The 17024-nt window shown below is 40.7% G+C and overlaps 2 protein-coding genes across 3 annotated transcripts; one reads left to right on the forward strand and one right to left on the reverse strand.

The window, feature by feature from the left end:
* Positions 1-774: 774 nt before the first annotated feature.
* prdx1 (peroxiredoxin 1) lies at positions 775-4654 on the reverse strand. The gene is made up of 6 exons (XM_035170424.1): positions 4504-4654; positions 2907-3023; positions 2549-2702; positions 2339-2461; positions 1728-1858; positions 775-1285 (listed from the first exon to the last, which is right to left on the reverse strand). The coding sequence occupies exons 2-6, from the start codon at positions 3010-3012 to the stop codon at positions 1200-1202; spliced, it is 600 nt and encodes a 199-aa protein (XP_035026315.1). The 5' UTR covers positions 3013-3023; positions 4504-4654; the 3' UTR covers positions 775-1199.
* A 5050-nt stretch (positions 4655-9704) lies between these two features.
* LOC118117823 (histone-binding protein N1/N2) lies at positions 9705-16375 on the forward strand. Of its 2 annotated transcripts, XM_047341985.1 has the most exons (15): positions 9705-9834; positions 9939-10049; positions 10612-10692; positions 11701-11807; positions 11914-11987; positions 12042-12399; positions 12496-12590; positions 12690-12769; positions 12882-12955; positions 13962-14150; positions 14229-14401; positions 14811-14882; positions 15018-15110; positions 15211-15338; positions 16193-16375. In XM_047341985.1, the coding sequence occupies exons 2-15, from the start codon at positions 9949-9951 to the stop codon at positions 16197-16199; spliced, it is 1632 nt and encodes a 543-aa protein (XP_047197941.1). In that variant the 5' UTR covers positions 9705-9834; positions 9939-9948; the 3' UTR covers positions 16200-16375. The 2 variants fall into 2 exon arrangements, with proteins under 2 accessions (XP_047197941.1, XP_035026295.2); XM_035170404.2 differs by having other exon boundaries at positions 11914-12399.
* The last annotated feature ends 649 nt before the right edge of the window (positions 16376-17024 follow it).

Below are 17024 nucleotides of genomic sequence, written 5' to 3' on the forward strand. Positions count from 1 at the left end.
CAGAAACAAATGATTAAATAGATAAATAAAAACTGTATAGTTGAATAATTTCCCCATGAAGACACTTTCTGTATTTCTAAATGCATTTATCTACTCATTGATCTATTTCATTTACTAAAGTAGAAGTAATGATTCAAGTCAAATAAACTAAGAGGAATCTTATGTCACTGGTGTCACTGATCACTCCCATAATAATGATGGTGGCATTAAGTCTATTTATTCAGGTGTTTTCAGTTAGTTTGGTTTATAACACTATTAAAGACAGGGATGAATTCGATTGCAATTACAGTTGGAACAGTTAATCAGTGGATTTAGTTATTGTTTCCTTTGTCACAGGGAATTTAATGATAATTGTTAACTATTAATTAGTAATATTAATTATGGTCAAAAAACTATTATAAGAAAAAGGAATCTAGTTTGGCAGTATGAAAAACAGGTAGAATAAAACTAACAGGAGAGCGATGAAGATGTCATTCAAAACTGAGGAGAGGTCTAATCAGCCAAGTAAGAACACGGTTTACATGTTTCAGCAAAGTGACAAAACCTCCAGCTTCTTTAGATACTTGACGTTATCTTTCACTATTCTCCTGATGACACTTCCTGTTGACATGGTTTCACCTCAAGCCGTTTCGTCTGACACTCGATGGGGTTTTTCCTGAGACCTGATACAATGATTTGACAGAGTATGAACACTGTTGTTTAATTACATTTTATGGGTGAAATCTAGTGGAACACCCCATCCCACCTGTTTTTAAGAAAAACATTAGTCTTGAGGAAAGGGTTATACACTGTTTTCTTTATTTTGATTAAAGAGCATTTGTTGTTCAACTTAAAAACTGGTTCAACATTATTGAAAGAGGTGTTTGTGGCTTCTTTTCAGTAAAAAGGTTTGTATGGTCCTTTGTATCACACAACAGTAAGGACAGATATGAAAGAACAAACATTGAACACAGTCAGGCACGGACAAAAGCAGACATTGGCACAGTATTATTACAAAATGATATACTTTGGTCATAAGTGCACTACCAGTATTTGCTCTACACACAATGGAACCCACACATCATCACGTTGACAAAAAACCAACAACCTGCCTCCTCTTCCACAGGCACAACGGTTGACTTAAATATTGTTCTTGGGAAATGTAAAGGTAATCTCTAAATGAAATCTCCTACAGCAGACAGCAGACTCTGGCTTTGGGCTTATTTCTGCTTGGAGAAGAAGTCTTTGCTCTTCTGGACGTCAGGTTTGATGGTGTCACTTCCTGGTTTCCAGCCGGCTGGGCAGACTGAAAAAGATAAGCCTGTAATGAGTCCTGGCCCAGCAGATCAAACTAAAGATGGGACTTTATGACACATTTACAGAGCATGACCGTCACTGCTTTAGCTTTATGGAAGGGAAATTTATCATAAGTAAATGTGCCTGACATTACACAGTTTATTATACAGCTCATTGTAAACCTGGGCACTGATTGGAGAACCAAACTTTGAATTTAAATAAGGCCTTATAGTCTTTTGCCCTTTCTTCTTTATATGACGTGATGGTTCAATTATTAACAAGAGCGTATTTGTGTCATGGAAAAAGTTTTAATTACATCACTTTAGTCTAGTACAGTTCAAGCACACTTGAAATCTTTTAGAAGCAAATTGCTATAATTGTTCAATAAATAAGTGTTGTATGCAATAAGAAGGTCAAATGGACAACACTACAGAAGTGTAGCAGTAACTTACCCTCTCCATGCTTGTCGGTGAACTGAAAGGCTTGGACCAGACGCAAGGTCTCCTCTACCGATCGTCCAACCGGGAGGTCGTTGATGGTGATCTGTCTCAGGACGCCCTTGTCATCAATGATGAACAGACCCCTTTAATAGAGAGAAAAAACAGCTCATAATGACCTGAAGCTGGATTTATCCTCGGTTCAGACTGCATGTCAGATGGTTGAATGTGTCGAGCGTTTCTGGAACTTTTCAAAAACCAACTATCAGACATTTACATCCACTTCAGATTTACCAGCTGTGCTGAGGTGAAAGAAGATAAACTAGATTTGAGGAACTGTAAACCAGCCCTACACCCCCATTCAGACATTTGCCCTGCAGTAAAATCATGCAAGAGGGAGCATTGCTGGTAATGTGATGTTTCAGTGAAATAAGCACACATGCAACAAATGTCTGTAAATGCAGCGTAAGGCACTACAGTCTGTATTCTCCCTTCACTGCCTGAAATACAGGGTGGTACCTTCAATGATGTGTTTAAAAAGGAGAAGGCCCAGCAGACTGGCTTCATTGTTTCTAACTTTCTTGGACTCATAGTGAAACAGCATAACTCCACATTGTAAAACTTACCTGAAGGCAATGCCCTCATCGTCCTTCAGGACGCCATAATCTGTGGAGATGGTGCGCCGTGTGTCAGCTACCAGGGGAATCTTCATGGAGCCCAGACCGCCCTGCTTACGTGGTGTGTTGGTCCTTTGTGAATATAAAAAAAAGTCAGGTATTTACAAGTGAATGCACGCCTCCATCCTGTGAGTTTAAAATATAAAGCCTAATAACTACCATGCAAAATGGGAGAAGTGTGAGTCCACAGAGGCAGCGATGACCTCACAGCCGATTTTCTTGAACTGGTCAGCAGCATCACTGAAAGCGATGATTTCGGTCGGACACACAAAGGTGAAGTCCAGTGGATAGAAGAAAAAGACAACGTACTTCCCTACAACAAAGGAAAGAATAAATAAACCCATTGAGTTTGTCATGTGATGATGCTCCTATGGTAACAGTCTAATTAATTCAGGTCTTTAGTAGTGTAAATGAATGTCTGTTCAAAACATTGCTGGGATCTCAAAACAGTGAAAGGAGAGTGGCATCAAAGCATGTCCTCTGACCAACAGGAGATGAGACACCGGTTCAGTCATACCTCTGTAGCTTGACAGTGTCAGATCATTGAACGTTCCATCTGGCATCACCGCTTTGGCTGTGAAGTCTGGGGCCAGCTTTCCAATTCGTGCATTGCCTGCTGCCATCTTCAGATTGACTAGACAACACAAGAAGGAAACGGTTTATGTATTACACAGTCTCTTCTCGTGAAATGCATGTGAAATCATGGCTAAACCATTTAATTCCCTCATTTACAGGACAAGGAAATGATGTCTGTTATATTCAATATTAACCCAATTGATCCGTTTCTAATGAAAGAACTATGCACTCTGAAGCAGTAATTAGTAATTATTTTTTCATCATCTGTAATCTGATGATGAATATCTTGATGAATCAGGGTATTACACAGGTATGCAGTGATTTTTGAGTTTTCTTAGACCGGAAATGATTAGAAACATAAATGACAGAATATGAATGGGACAACTGTCGTGATCATATATTATTTAATAAAGTAACTTCACCAGCATCAAGTAAATGTCCTCCTTTCTAAGTGGTTGTCAGACTAAACAAAACGCTGGTGCATTTTACAAACGGCTGGGCAATGTTATTTTTATATAAGTCGAACTCGATAATCATCACGATTTATTTATTATATGTTTGAAGACAGATTTTGGGTCCGGAGTGAAGGTTGTGGTTTAAATTTGTTTACTATAACAATTTACTGTGCTTGCACAATGCATAAGCAATATATCGATATCATAGTGGACTTTGATATCTTATATATTGTGATAATAATTTATCTTGTTTTATTACTTAGCCTTCATTTCACTTTCAACGTATAACTGGTATTTTCACTATTACAATATTACTCAGTTATTGCTAATCAATAATCAACTGTAAGTTGCAATAATGTTTTGACATTACACATGTTTTCATCAGAGTGACTGCCATTCTTACAGCCCTGCACAATTACTGGGGGCATATTAGTGTGGGATGTATATGAACATGTGAGAGACAACTGTATGATAACAGTTATTATACAACCGGAAGATATATCAATCAATATAAATTTGAATGCCAGAGACTAGTATGTGATGTCAGCTATATTACATCCAATATTGACTTAAAGCTCCTTCTGTACCCAAACCTCAGCCATTACTGATGCCCCCTCCATTCTCACTGCACCCTACGGACCATTCGCTTCTTCTTTCAGTTTAAACTCACAGGGTGTTTCCGCACAATAACATCCAACTCTATTTTAAAGTTGTAACTGCTGCGTGTTCAGGAGCTAATCTCATTATTATGACGTTTGGTTTGACTTTTGACATCAACACTTACGGAAGCTGCAAAGATATAGATTATATATTGATTGGAGAGACACTTTGTTGTGTTTTCTGTCGGTGGAAATATGTCCGACAACTATCAACAAATCCCCTTTTACTCTCAAAGCCATGTAGGTTTTTTTTAAATAAAGTGAAAAAACCACTTGTTGAATTCAGCTTCGGCGACACAAAGTGGAAAAACGCACAACGAACAGAACACACGCATGGAGAACAACATAACTAACTTCAAAAGTAAAACAAAAAGACGTGTTTAGTTGTGTTAAGTTGTGTTAAGTTGTGTTTAGTTGTACGTACCTCAGGGTTGGACCACACGAACTCAGAGCAGGAGGAGAGAGGAGTGCGAGACTTCACGTTTCCACCGGGGACTTTATAGCCCCGCTCCTCTCTCGCGATAACTCGGTTGAGCGCGTGATCCCAGAGCAGATTTGAGGTGCAGAAACCTCCACACACAGCATGACTCTGCACATTTCCTCCCGGCTCCTCTGGGAATCCTCCTGCTCGTGGTGAGACTACACGTACGGAATGAGGATGAAGATGTCAATGAAAACATCCTCCAGGAAGCTTTCTGTGATATTTCGTCAGCCCTCAGAGGAACCTGTGGCCACTACAGTTTATTCACCACATTCAATCCCTTGATTAAACTCAGTGGCTGATTTGTTCATGTGAGACTGAAGAGCTTCCCCCCCCTAATCCAGGCTCACATCAATACAGGGGTCACAGAATCATGAGGTCTTATCATATGACTTCTTTCAGCATGTGTGGAGCAGGTCTGGAGGAAATCTGTTGTCAGGAGCAGACATTAATCTACACATAGCTGCTGCCTCTTATCAGCCAGTGATTTACTTATTAACCGTGCCGCTCTGGCAGCCAGCGCCCCGTTCAACCTACATTTTCTCATTGGTCTTTCACTAAATCTGCTTTGTGTAATGACCATGTTTCAACCCAGGACAGAGAACCACAGTAAATTGCTTTGATGAAGACAAAACATAAGTCAAACTTGGGCTTATGGTCCTTGAAACAGATAAAAAAACATGTTTATCATTTCTTGGAACAAAAAGATACTCAGGCCTTTTAGTGTGGAGTTAAGATGTTCCCCCTGTGTCAGTGTGAGATGTCTCCTTCTTCCTGGTTGACTCTAAGTTGCCTGTAGATGTGAGTTTGAATGGTTGTTTGTCTCTGTGTGTCAGCCCTGTGATAGGCGGGCGACCTTTCACCATCAAATCTGTGTATTTCTTTTACATAAATTGAGACCATGATATGTTTTGTTTTATTAACCTCTATGAGACGGCTGCACTTGCAATACAGGTTTCCTGTATTGTCACTTGCTGCTAAGCTGTTCAGCATTTCCAACGGGACGAGACGGTCTGTTGCGTCATCTTGTACTTTTCCTGTGGGCTGCAGAAGACATTTTTTTTTATTCTCGTTTCCTCCTCACCACTGTTAACACAATGACTCAGCTGAGGAACAGCCACCATTCTCTTTGCATGTTCACAAGTAGTTTGTTGTAATCGACAAATTAGAATAACTGGCTCTCTCAACAGGGATTTCAAATTTCCAGTTAAACTATTCTTTCATTAGTCTATAGAAACTGTTGCCTGAGGAAAAATGAATAGAGAAATGTACCCGTTCCTTAGCTTAGTCATTGTGCAAATATAGCCGGGGTGAGGAGGAAATTAGGTTTTAAAAAAAGTCTTTTAAAAAGTCTTCTTCAGCCCAATGATATAAGTGCAATATGTTATACTATACTATATTGACATACTATATGCAGTGGTTTGCTGGGCCTGGGAGGTAGTAAACTGTTGATTAACTCGTGTTAACTCCTAAATGAATGAATACGTAATGCAGTTGTCCTCCTGAGAGAGAGGTGTTCTACAGGTAAATTGTTAGTCTCTTGAGATGTTGGTTTATTTTCATTATCTGTACTGATTCCCAAGTCACATGCTGAATCGCAGCATAGTTAAACATTTCAAAAGAATGATGTGCATTTTTTCCCCTGATTAATGGCGTCTATCATTTCATCGACCAGAGGAAACCGAATACCACATGGATAATAATAACCCATGTGTGTGACAAGGGGCCGTTAAGGATGGTTTCACAGAGTCACATCCTGTTGGATCACAGTGACATTGCTTGTTTGTCTCTGTATGTTGTTGGAGCAGCTGAAGGTGTCATTTTAATTTTAGTGACTCTGAAACCAAATTCCTTTTCTACCAAAGTACAATTTTACATACAAATCGTATTATATTCTAATAATAATAATAATAATAATAAATATCTGTTATCCAGCAAAGTTCCACATGTTTTCAATCCATTGCTTGAAGAGAAAGCCTGCAGTGTTTTTCAAATAGAATATTATTTCACCTGAGTGTTGGTGGCTGTTATCTGCTCCAACGGCCCCTCAGCCTGCCCCCTCTCTTCCCCACTGTCACAGAGCGACGTCTTTGCACGCCGTTGCCATGGGCGCAGCATCAAGGGCCAGATAAGAGGGGGCACCCACAATGACATCCTGTTAGAAAGACTGCGGTGGGCGAGTGATCAAACGATGCCTTGTGTTCATCTCCTGTCTCACAATGTGCCAATAATTAGTGCAGCTGCTCCACTGCTGATTCTGAAAACAAATGGATGTCTGAAGGGCCCTCGTGTGTCCGTCATAATGGTCTCCATCGGCCCCTGCAAAATATCAAAATGCTCTTTTTTTTTTAAAGGATGCGATGCTGGACTGAAAGATTGGCGCAAAGTGGTGGAGCATTTGATCCTAGTGCTTCACATATTGCATTCAATGGTGGATTAATAGTTGTTTTGTATGTTGCTTCACTATTCTATGGTTTTTTTTTATAACAAGTGTATTGCTTGGCAACCACTTATACCCCCACCAAATGTAAGCAGCAGATGTCAACAAAAAAGGAAAATGTAATTTATTAAAAATGTATTCTAACTGAACTTATTTCCCTTTGGCTCATTGTCACAAAATGTATCTAAAATGATATTTCTAATCATAAAATAACAGCTTGATTAATTCGATCATTTGGTTTCAAGAGAAGATGCTGTGTTAAAAGGCCGAGTGAGTACATCAAGTGATCACTGTCTATTTGCTTGGTTATTGTTGTTTTATCCACCACAATATTGACTTTATCTACGATAAACCCCCTCTGAGTATTTCCACTCTGTGAAATAACAGTGGAGTGTGTGATTGAATGAGCTGTGTTGTGGTAAAATGGAACAGAGAAATTAGAGCTGTTAAAGTGATCTCTGCAGTGATGGCAGTGCGAGGACGGCTGAGTGGGACCGTCTCAGTGTGGGGTTGATTGGCTGCCAGGTCCAGACTCGTCTTGACGAGGCAGCGACGCAGTGAAGTCAGCAGGAGGAGCTCAGATGGGAGCTGGACAATCCCTGTGTCTCACAGCAGGACGTGACAGCAGCCTGTAGCTGCACTTATACAGCACACACATACTGAGTGACACACACACACACGCACACACACTTATACCACCACTGCCTAATTTATCTGATGAATTATCTTATTATCTAATCTTATAGTGAACAGCTTAAAACACTGGCCTGCAGTAGTAGTGGACATCCAAAATCCTCAATATTAAATATATAAATTAATAAATAGGAGACAAAAAGGAATATTATTATTCACAAAGATAAACACATAACATAGTATGACAAAGAAATGTGATTTAATCTGTCTTCTTTTCAAAGTAACAGAGATAACTGCAGATCATTTTTAATTCAAATCATCAGCCAAACACATTAATGGCTCATATAGCAGCTGTAGTAGTAGTATGTATATTAGTATGTGAAGTAGTAGTGGTATATAGTATGTGTCCCATTTGGATTGACATAAACAGTAGTATTGTAATGAGAGTAGTACTAATAGTATTTCAATAGTAGTAGTAGTAGTGGTTGTAGTTGTGGTCATGTTAGAATTAGAAAGCTTTATTTTCATTGCACAAATTTGTACAATGAAATTTCTACAACAAAAATTGTTGTGCAACACCTAGAAAAACAATACATATATCAAATACTGGTAATAGTATTAGACTTTAGACTAGGGAATTTGTTTTCTGTCACATTCATCGGGGCTATTGAAGTGACTGGGACGTCGCAGCAGAGCAAAGATCGAGAGGATCTGACCCGAGGGCAAATAGCACATGTAATAGTAGCAGTAAAAGTAGCAGTAGTATTAACAGACACGACTATCAGTGACTAAGTTCACACTTCATTCAGACTCTCTTCAGATATAAAATGTGCACTTGAACTATTGTAATTTTCTCTTTTCTAAAATGTCCAAATAAACTTTTTATTCATTCATTCATTCACTTATTGTAGTTGTTCTAGTAGTAGTAGTTGTATTGCTATAGTAGTAATAGTAGCACTAGTAGTAGTACTCAGTGTTGTGCACGAGAACGCGTTCATTGAACACGTTCATTTTTATGAGAACGATGAACTGAACGCAACTTAATGACAAATAATGAATTTGAACGGTGAACACGTTCATATTATCTGAGGTCTAGCTAAAACGTTACGGAATGTTTTCCTTCTCCTGAGGAGAGACGCTGTCTAAATCGAACGCTTGCACCATGTCGTTGCTCAGTGCCCGTAACATTTCCGCGATGTAGCCTAACCTAAACCAACTAACTCGACTTCGCACTACCCATGATTCATCGCACACACATGTAGTCCAAACAAGCAACGTATTCCAAGACAACAGCTCTCGGTCTCATATAAAAATGGCAAGTGAAAGCAGAGACGCAGACTCAGCGACTACATCCGATGCACCTTATTATTATTTGCGGGATTTTTACACACTGTCTGATAAAGATCCCGACAGTAAAAATCTCACCTTTCTGTGCAAATTGTGTCCTCCTGCGCTGAAAAAGCAAGTCCGGACGTCAGCCTCATCCGCATCTAATTTAAAACGGCATGTGGAGCTGAAGCGTCCAGCTAGCCTAAAAAGTTATCTCCAAGTAATTGAAAGTCAAAAAAAGACCAAGACCCCCTGCCAACAGCCCCAAATGACCCAAACCACATTGTCTGCAGCCTTCAAGGGTATGATTCCCCAGTAACAGGTAGACAAACTCGTGCAGGGTATGAATAAAGAAACAGGCAAAATTAGCAATAACAAAAAAAAAACATTTCTTTTAGGAATTGATACATATGAAGTACAGTTTAAGGCAAGGGGTAGTGATGGATAAAGTTTTCTTTAAAAAACAAGTTAAGTCTTTCATTCTCACTTTCCACCTTAAAACTATGAAATGAACTGAGCTATGAACTAGTTCAGAATTTAAATGGTGAACTATGAACGTGAACTATTCATGTTTACTTGCATGAACTGAACTTTGAACTAGTTCATGAGAGGTGTGAACTTGCACAACACTGGTAGTAGTACTACAGTAGCAGTCATCGAGTAAAACGTTATCATCTTGTGGTGCTCTGTGCCTTTAAGAATTCTCCCGCGCTAGTTGACGAACACGGAAGTCGACCGGAAAAGGCAGGAATATTTCGCGCCAAATTGAAACAGAAGCGTTGAGAGTGCGAGCAGCGCGAGAGACGAGCCGACACTCCGACCTCCGGACATCACCTGGAGTTTTACCGTCTGTTTGTCCCCGTCAGTACAAGGTCTGTATTCACTGTGCGCTGTGCCACACACCAGATACACCCGAAGACTGAGACACTGGTTTTCCCACCAGAGATTTATCTGGAAACTGTGTTTCTCTGTCCAGTGTCGCCAACATGGAGGAGGCCAACAAGCTGATCGGCACCGGGAAGAAGCACCTGGTGATGGGGAAGGTGGTGGAGGCGGTGAGCGCCCTGCAGGAGGCCTGTGGCATGCTGTGAGTCTAAATCCTCAGACCGAAGCAGCTTCACACACACCAGAATACAAAGTCTGTACATCTCACACACATCTGGAGTCAATCCAACAAGTCAGAAATGCGTCTACAGAATGTATTCTGAAGGAAATACTTTTACTTTGAAAGTCTCTTTGTCTCGTTTTTATGTCTTTTTTTTTTTTTTTGTGAAAAATTTGATTCTCTGCTACATAATGTAAAAAAGTTTGCAATCACTAAGAATAAACAAAGATTAAATTACATGTTTTGCAGCTAACTCAATTTCATTTACGATCAAATTTGACAACTATTCATGTTATCAACTGATTGTTCATTTGATTTACAAAACATCAACATGTCAGTACCTAACAATATCCAGATTATTGTCATGTAGGTAAAAGTAAAGCAGAACATTCTCACTTTTGAGGAGTTTGAACCATCAAATATTTAGTTTTCATTGAAATATTTCTAGAATATCAAAATTTATTTATTTTGTTGTGCGACAAATAAATGATTTCACTAATCGTTGCCACTTGCATAAATGTTTAAAGAGATTTTTTTGTTTTAGGGCTAAAAAGTATGGCGACACAGCGGATGAGTGTGGCGAGGCGTTCTTCTGGTGCGGTAAAGCGCTCCTGGACCTGGCACGGTAAGATCAGAGACATTAGGCTGCTTTCAAACATGCACTTACCGCCAGAATTTTCCACAGGGGCTGTATGGGAGAACACAAATGTCTGAGTCATTTGCTCCAGACATTTTACTGAGTTTTTCCTGCCGGCCCCCTGGTAAAGTGAGTGAGCCCATGTCACAATAAAGAAAATGTCCAGAAAATTCCCAGTGAACCAGTGGGGAAGTTTCTAACATGCTGAACTGAAAAGAAAAAATACAAATGCACGTCGAAGATGAAAACAAAGATGTCAAGTTGGAAAGATGATGCGATTTGAGAGCTTTTGGTGATGAAGGCCGGTGTCGATGTGCTGCAAACAATTCAGTTCAACTTTATTGCAGACACAAAGGTCCATATCTATATAAAATACAAACAAAATATAACTACGATCATAGCAGCCCACAAATCCAAAATATTTAGATAACTGTTAAGACAGCTACAGGCCTTTGTTCCAGTGTTTCCAGAAACAAGAGGAATAAGTCTATAATCAACACATACATCTGTACATAAAATTCCCCAAGACCGCATGGAAGGTAGGGTCATTACAGGCCACAGAGATCTGACTCCATCTTGGGCACTTAAGAAAGATTCTAAATGCATTGTTAAATGCCACCTTAAGCTTTTTCATTTTAGCTCTACTGTAACAAAAATACTGCTTTCTGCAATGTGCAATTTACTCTGCTGCATGCTCTGCACAAGCACCACTGTTCGTCTCAATGTTCCGGACATTTTCCTGTTGTTGTGAACGCGTCTGACGCGTACAATCTCCTGCTGCGCTCTTCATATGTGAAACGCAAACGTCCGGACCCAATGTTACGGACATTTTCATGAGTTTGCCTGAAAACGGCTTGAGTTTACATCCCATTTGCTCTGATTCATTGTTTCACAAAACCCATGATCTGCAGTTTAATCCAATCCATCGAGGACTTTCCCCACACAGTTTTGTAGTAGTTGTGATAGTGTGCAGACTAAATGACTGTATTGTTGCAGGATGGAGAACTCGGTCCTGGGTAACGCTCTGGAAGGAGTTCCTGAAGAAGAGGAGGAAGAAGAGAAACCCAAAGACTCCAACGTTGAGAGCACAGAAAACATTGATGGTGAGGAAAAGGAATTGGTGGAGCATCATGGTCGTTTTTGTGCTTTCACTTTTCAAAGATGAATGTTTATGCACCTCATCCTGACTCTGCTCTCTATCCCCAACAGAGAAGACCAGAGACGAGCTGAGGGTTCAGGTGTACGACGCCATGGCCGAGAAGAAAAACGAAGATGCACAAAAGGCTGAAGGGAAGCAGAGCGAAAAGGCCGAGAAGAAAAACGAAGATGCACCAAAGGCTGAAGGGAAGCAGAGCGAAAAGGCCGAGAAGAAAAACGAAGATGCACAAAAGGCTGAAGGGAAGCAGAGCGAAAAGGCCGAGAAGAAAAACGAAGATGCACCAAAGGCTGAAGGGAAGCAGAGCGAAAAGGCCGAGAAGAAAAACGAAGATGCACAAAAGGCTGAAGGGAAGCAGAGCGAAAAGGCAGAGAAGAAAGGTGCCGTGGTAAAGGCCTCCGCTGGTGATGCACAACAGAAAGCAGCAAAAGAGGGAGAGGAGGAAAAGAAGAGCAAGGTGAAGGAGGACAAATCTGCTGAAAATGAAGACGAGAAGGAAAATGAGAAACAAGGCGAGGAGTCAGCAGAGGAAGCAGAAGGTGTCTGTCCATTCCATACAGTCCTTCATTTTAACTGGTGATTATGATGGTTGTTATGGCATGTTGCTAAGTTCCTCTAAACACTTATGTTTCCAGACGGTGAAGAAGAAGAAGAGGAGGAGGAGGGCGACGATGCAGAAATGGAGGGTGACGCACAAGAGCAAGGCGAAGGAGACGGCACCGCAGAGAAGGTACTTGACCAATCAGCTCCAGTACAAATCAAAATGACTCGGCCGAGCGTGTGATTGTCAGAGTGGGAGTTTAAATCACGCGTTGGCGTGTTTTCTCAGGACAGTGATGAGGAGGAGGAGGTGGGGAACCTGCAGCTCGCCTGGGAGATGCTGGAAGTGGCCAAAGTCATTTACAAGAGGTAACAGAAGCTCCAGATGTGTTCGAAGCCCTGATGGTTAGGATATGAACTTTCTAGTCACTGAGCTACAGTCTCCATGGTGACGTCTTTTTTTTCTTTTTCTTTTAATAAGGAAAGAGTCTAAGGATGATCAGCTGATGGCAGCTCAGACCCACCTGAGGCTGGGTGAGGTTTCTGCTGAATCAGGTACGAACAAGTGGACCCACACATCTTCTAGTTTTACCATGACCCCAACAAAATGTCTGAGGGAGGTAGCAAAAAAAATGTAAGATAATTATGATAAAGTTGCATTATTAACATATATGTATAATTTTTTTTGCAACATCAAACAAAAATAACATCAACATAAATAAACACAGACAAATAGGCAGTTGTACTTAAACTGAATGCTGAAGTCTTATCCTTGTGAAAAAATCACAATCAAGAAAAAATAAAAGATGCATTCATGGAGGTGTGGGGGGGCTCCCAGGGTTTTACTACCCTGCACTGCGTTGTAGCTGCCCCCAAAAAAACCCATACTGTGGTATTGTAAACTGAATTTAGTTCCCGAGTGAAGGTCGTGGTTTTTTAACTCTTCTTTATGAGCAGGGTTAGGGTTTCATAACACTATTTACAAATCTTAGGTTGATCAATTATGTGTTATACCTCCTCACTGTACTTACACAATGAATAATCATATCGAGATATATATTGATATTGTTTCGCCGCCCAGACCCAGGAGATGTTTTTAACATCTCCAATTTTTAATCTTAAATCACAAAGAAATGTGCCTTTTTTTTTTCTTTTTTTTTTTGTGTGTGAACTAAACGTGATCCCAGCCATCTCATATGAGCATTTTCTAGTATATCACTAGAAACCTTTTTGACTCATTGTGGACAATAGTAAAACAACACCTGACCTCTGAAAAAGAGGTGATTTTCTTCAAATGTCAAAATAATGAAGATTACAACAGATTAATTGTTTCTCAATAAATTACAGTGCTGTTTTGAAAGTTGAGTCATGGAAACAATTCTAAAGTTGTTTTGTCACAGGATCAATTTACAGGCCCCACATATTAAACTACAATCAACCCCTTGAGATGATACTGTAACTTAATAAGAAATCAGTGGCATCAATTCCACCTTAACACCTGGAATTATCTTTTATTTTCTCCTTGGACAGTGGGTGATGACTTCCTTTATTTTCTCCTCAGGAAATTACTCCCAGGCGTTGGAGGATTTCCAGGAGTGTCTGAAGCTGCAGGTGAAACACCTGGACTCAGACAGCCGCCTGCTCGCTGAGACTCACTACCAGCTGGGCCTGACCTACAGCCTGAACCTCCAGTACCGCCTGGCTGTCGACCAGCTGAACAGCTCCATCTCCGTCATAAAGAGCAGGCTGGGTAAGCGGGGGGGTTTTCTTTCTCAAATGGTACGATAAGCACCGGAGTGTGAGCTAACACGTCCACCTTGTCCTTCAGACAAACTGCAGCAGCTGCTGGACAAGGCCGAGGGCCCGGAGGCTCTGCCCAGTGAGAGGAAGGAGATGGAGGAGCTGAAGGCTCTGCTCCCAGAGATCAAGGAGAAGGTGGAGGACGCCACAGAGGGACTGAAAATGACAAGTGCTGCTTCTGAGTCTGTGAAGGATGCACTGGTGAGTCAGGGATGTCCTCTTCACCTTACATGATGGACCCTGAATCATTGTCTTCATAGTGACGGGACATTTATTGGTCAGGCCTCCGTGAGTGGTGACTTTGCATCATCACCTTTTTATAGACGCAGTGTCCAGTAGGTCTCACATCTATTGAATGTGAAAATCTGCTTTGTGCATCATACATCAGCTCAGTGACTGATAACGCAGGCTGAAGACTGCACCCTGGTGTAGAAGTGACTGTATTCAAATTGAGATTTATGTTTAAACTCAGTGTCTCTGAACTTTGTCTCTGGACCCCACATACACACTGTCTTAAATCTTCATTTAGACACAGCTTGTGACTGTGGTGTGATTTTATAAAAGTCAACATATAAACATTATTTTAACTCTGAATAAATGTTGTTGTCAGGGGGGAGGCTCTACTTCCTCTGCATTCCCAGAGTCTGCTCTACAGAACGGTGATGCTCCCTCCAGTTCAAAAGTAAGTATACACACGTAATCCAAATAAGTAGGCATGGTTATTTTTTAAGTTGTAGTCTGCCTAGATATTAACCATATAAAATAACTAGGCAAATTTCTTGAGGACCGATTGTATCATTTAATTTTTTCCGTCCAGGTGAACGGCACATCAACCAAAAGAGTCAGTTCCACCAACGGCCACTCGTCCTCGGCTGCAGTCTCTGACATCTCCCACCTGGTCAGGAAGAAGGTGAGTCTGGAGCTGGATATTCGGTACAAAAAATTGCAACCTAAAAATAAATGGCCCAGATTTCCTGTGAATGAACGTGTTTTTTTTTTGTGTATTTCAGAGGAAACCCGAGGAGAGTCCGGTGAAGGAGGGTGCGGTGAAGAAGGTGAAGCAGGAGCCTCCCGCTGACAAAGTCGACAAAGCCAGCAGCAAAACTAAAGGAAAAACAAACCGTATGGAAGTCGAGAGGTGAGACTTCAGTGTTAAACTCCCCGGTCACCATGATTCAAATTACAGTCGGTTCCCCTGACAAAATGGACACAAGCTCCCCTCAAAGCAGACAAAGCTGTTCCTAAAGTTAATAATGGTTTAAAAAAAAAAAAAACATGTCTGAACCCCTCGTAGCTTTGCTCACTTGTGGCTGTCGGTGTCATAAGTGGCCATATCAGAGGGGGAAAGTGATCCTCCTCAACAGATTTTGCTCGGTCGGGACATTGCCCCCTTCTGGCTCTGCTGTAAGGAGAACACGTTCAGTGAGCCACCAGGCCCAGTTCATCCCTTTTTTAAAAACCTGGTGCGAGCTCATTATGGAGAAAACCTGAGCCAGAGGGAACTTTACAAGGATGTTTTCCGACTTCTTTTCAACCAAGTTTTCCCCTCATGTAATTCGCATTACTTTCTTCATGCATGCTACAAGACTTCCTCTGTATTATTACATTTCTAATGTGTGTATGAGAGTGACACTCAACATTTTGCAAAGGGGAAAATACCATATGTTTGTCTATTCCTGCTTAAATCACATATGAATGGATGTGTCACCTAATGACCTTCTCTTCTCGGAGTTGGTGCAACGATGATAAATCACTAAATTTGAAAATAAAGTGATATTATTTGGTATTTTGGAATGGTATATAGATAAGTATCAAAACCCAAAAGGGCTTCCCTGATGCCCACTGTGTAATTGGAACACACGAATGCACCGTGAACCGTTTCACTTGGAACAAACGGACCAGTCTTCCAGTTACAGCACTAACAGGGTTCCTGTCAGATGGATTTAAATTTTTTGCTGTTTGTCTAATTGAAGTTTTCTCTCTCTCTCTCAGGAAGTGAAGCTGGTTTCCCTCCTGACTTTCCTCTGCGCCCAAGAGATTCACCGTTCCGCCAAGCCCTTGTTCTGGCTCCACTTGTTTACTGTTGTAAATATGTGCATCTATATCTATGCCTGTTATGTTCCTGTTGGTTCACATGTAACTGTAAAGTTGAATAAATAATCTAATTTGATAAAACATTGGTGTTTAAAACTTCATCATTGCTAATAACTTGACGTGGCTTGTCATTGTTGATCTACTATAAGAATATGACACAATGTAGCTAGGCCGATAGAATTTTTTTTAAAGGTTCTGGAGAAGTCCGTTAGCAGCCGTAAACACTGATTATTGTGGCCGACGCCATTTTCTTATTAGTTAAGTATTAAGACATTCAACACACAGACATTACAGAGCCTTCATATGGAGGGTGAGGGGCCGTGGACGCATTATATGATACATCTCTACCTGCAGGTGCTGCACTTATGATTAAATATAGTTAAAACTAGAAATCACTTAGGGAGCGTGTACCTCACCTAAAACCAAACAGTCCCCTTAAACTCACCCATAAGTATCAGTCCCCTAAACATGCCTGATTACTTTCATTGAACTATTCCCTGACTCATATCACATCCTTAACCAAGTTCCGTGATAAGTCCTGTACTTTGTGTGGGTTAGGGTTAGGCTTTACTCACAAGATGAAACGTGACCTCCTTGGTTATTTTCCCATTGTTTTTCACATGCTTAATTCTGCTATACTGCCTATACAAACTTACTATTGGTACATGGGGCTGCTACTGACTGAGTACACAATCTTATAGGAATAAAACCAAATTTTGCACAAACCTCA

Source organism: Hippoglossus stenolepis, chromosome 11 (genome assembly GCF_022539355.2).
Source record: "Hippoglossus stenolepis isolate QCI-W04-F060 chromosome 11, HSTE1.2, whole genome shotgun sequence".
NCBI lineage: Eukaryota > Metazoa > Chordata > Actinopteri > Pleuronectiformes > Pleuronectidae > Hippoglossus > Hippoglossus stenolepis.

What these genes read in the sequence shown, in the direction of transcription:
- prdx1 (XM_035170424.1), bottom strand. Translation starts at nt 3,012, where the DNA reads ATGGCAGCAGGCAATGCACGAATTGGAAAGCTGGCCCCAGACTTCACA. An exon ending in CACTTCTCCCATTTTGCATG is followed by an intron (nt 2,462 to 2,548) that starts GTAGTTATTAGG and finishes ATATTCACAAAG; the next exon opens with GACCAACACACCACGTAAGC. An exon ending in GATGAGGGCATTGCCTTCAG is followed by an intron (nt 1,859 to 2,338) that starts GTAAGTTTTACA and finishes TCTCTATTAAAG; the next exon opens with GGGTCTGTTCATCATTGATG.
- LOC118117823 (XM_035170404.2), top strand. Translation starts at nt 9,949, where the DNA reads ATGGAGGAGGCCAACAAGCTGATCGGCACCGGGAAGAAGCACCTGGTG. An exon ending in GCGCTCCTGGACCTGGCACG is followed by an intron (nt 10,693 to 11,700) that starts GTAAGATCAGAG and finishes GTATTGTTGCAG; the next exon opens with GATGGAGAACTCGGTCCTGG. An exon ending in GAGACGGCACCGCAGAGAAG is followed by an intron (nt 12,591 to 12,689) that starts GTACTTGACCAA and finishes GTGTTTTCTCAG; the next exon opens with GACAGTGATGAGGAGGAGGA.